The 2,653-nt window shown below is 38.1% G+C and overlaps 1 protein-coding gene across 1 annotated transcript in view; it reads right to left on the reverse strand.

The window, feature by feature from the left end:
• Positions 1-2,653, reverse strand: part of LOC106685053 (phospholipid-transporting ATPase VD) — a 197,078-nt gene that overhangs the window by 21,664 nt on the left and 172,761 nt on the right. Inside the window, 1 exon segment of the mRNA XM_024360218.2 lies at positions 2,144-2,348. Within this exon segment, the coding sequence (XP_024215986.1) occupies positions 2,144-2,348 (205 nt within the window).

A 2,653-nucleotide genomic window follows, 5' to 3' on the forward strand; every position in this document is an offset into this window, starting at 1 on the left:
TAATCTACAGTCAACTATATACACCTCATTATAAACTATATATGTGGAGAACTTGGTCAGGGGGGAGGGCATGCAGCAAATAAACAAAAACTATTTAGTCCTTCAGAAGTTTCGACCTGAATTTCAGGTCTTCATCAGGTTGTTAAGGAAAAGGTTCTGACAAGACTGGGGCTGACTTGCAGCCTAGTCAGAACCTCAGCCTTAACTTAAGCGATGTTTAATGTTTCAAAAAAGAGAAATTTACTTCAAAATTTATATCGATTTTTTTTTTTCAACTGAACAAACATCCCAACCATAAGCTTAATACTCATTTTCACCTTGTAACACTCGCTGTAACAAAAGGTTACATTTATTATCCCTCTATTCATTTACTAATCCATGAAATGTTTCTGTATTGGACCGTATGAAGTAGAATGTGGGAAGATAGTCCGGCTGGCGGTCAATGATGATATCAAAATAGTATAAGAAAACTATTTATTGTTAACTAACGTTTTGCCCCACTTTGCAGAGCTTCATCAGGACTGTCAGATTGAGACAAGGATGACAACTTTTCATTTGGTTAACTATAAATAGTTTTGAAAGAAGATAGTTGACGGTATGAAGTAGATTGTAGGAAGATAGCTTGGGTGGCGGTCAATCAGTCGTCCGAGAACATCGACCCCCGGTGCCCAACGTGCGGAGTTCCTGAAACAGCAGAACACATAATAATAGATTGCTCTGCCATGGAAGGACACCGAGCCAGGCTGTCGAGAAAGACCGGGATTTACGCCCTCGCCGAGTCGGACCTTCCCAGTTTGATAGAAGAAGAGAATTATCCCTTCTTCAAGGAGTTCATTTACGGGTGGAAGGAGGTGGTGTGCCCCACTCATTACACGATGGGAAGGACTTGACCGCCCAACATCGGCGAGCCACCAGAAGATGAGGAAGCTAACCCGGATTGAGACCAGGAGGGCTGGACCAGCCTGGTAACTGCAGGAGGCACCCAGAGGGATGCAGTGGACAAGGTAAAACTCCATCAGACGTAGCGCTGGGCTGCACCACAGTTTTAAAAAAAAACAACATTAATTGAATAATTAACAAAAGAATAAAAAAGAAAAAAAAAAATTGGTGATCCTAGGGAGTAGTGGCATGCGCAAGCCCCAGCGCACTACCCCACTGCTCCCGCACCCCGTATGCCAGAGATGGCAAGGGAGGGGGAATAAAAAAAAAAAAAAAATCAGTCGTCCGCTCTCTTTCGATCTGACATTTCTGTTTTCTTTCATTTCGCTTTTTTTTTTTTTTTATTATTTTGTTCCTTTTAATAATAAAAATGGTGTAACTCGAAAGTAGGAATTAAAGACTATCACTAAGGAGCCATTCATTATTAAAGACTAAAGAGCCATTCATTATTTAAGACAATCACTAAGGAGTCATTCATTATTTAAGTCAATCACTAAGGGGCCATTCATTATTAAAGACTAAAGAGCCATTCATTATTTAAGAGAATCACTAAGGAGCCATTCATTATTAAAGACAATCGGCCCCTTAGTGATTGTCTTTAATAATGAATGCCCCTCCCCACTTTGCAGAGCTTCATCAGGACTGTCAGATTGAGACAAGGATGACAACTTTTCAGTTGGTTAATTATAAATAGTTTTATAAGAAGATAGTTCACTAAGGGGCCATTCATTATTAAAGACAACCACTAAGGAGCCATTCATTATTATAGACTAAAGAGCCATTCATTATTTAAGAGAATCACTAAGGAGCCATTCATTATTAAAGACAACCACTAAGAAGCCATTCATTATTAAAGACTAAAGAGCCATTCATTATTTAAGAAAATCACTAAGGGCCATTCATTATTAAAGACAATCACTAAGGAGTCATTCATTATTAAAGACAACCACTAAGAAGCCATTCATTATTAAAGACTAAAGAGCCATTCATTATTTAAGAGAATCACTAAGGAGCCATTCATTATTAAAGACAATCACTAAGGGGCCATTTATAATTAAAGACAATCACTAAGGAGTCATTCATTATTAAAGACAACCACTAAGGAGCCATTCATTATTAAAGACTAAAGAGCCATTCATTATTTAAGAGAATCACTAAGGAGCCATTCATTATTAAAGACAATCACTAAGGGGCCATTCATTACCTTTTCTACAAAACCCTGAGGAACATTTCTCATCTTGAGGTTGCTCTCACCGTCAAGATTACAAGTATCTAAGTAGCAGGTGCCGTACTCGTCGCTGGAGCGGAGGAGCAGCACGTCCGCCGGGACCACTTCGTTGTTCGACAGATGCACCAGGTCCCCCACCCGCACTTCTTTCCATGTCACCTTTTTGTATCGCTCATGTTCACTGGAAAAAAAATGATAAAAGATTAGAATAATGCAATACTTTATTTATTTTATAGGTATATTATATGTTATTAAAATACTTTCAATTACCTATATACGAAATATGTAGTAAGGAAAGGATTGCGATCGTGTAAAATTTCGAATTTTAGTTTTCGACAAAGTTTCACAGATAAACTATATATTGATTGGAGAAGATGGTTATAGGGATATTATAGGGGTATTTATTTATGCCGACGTTTCGACCTGATTTTCAGGTCTTCATCAGGGCTATAAAAACAAAAAGACAACAACCATCATTTAGAGAGA

This window comes from Halyomorpha halys, unplaced genomic scaffold, assembly GCF_000696795.3.
Source record: "Halyomorpha halys isolate HHAL.00 unplaced genomic scaffold, Hhal_1.1 Scaffold1.1, whole genome shotgun sequence".
Lineage (NCBI taxonomy): Eukaryota > Metazoa > Arthropoda > Insecta > Hemiptera > Pentatomidae > Halyomorpha > Halyomorpha halys.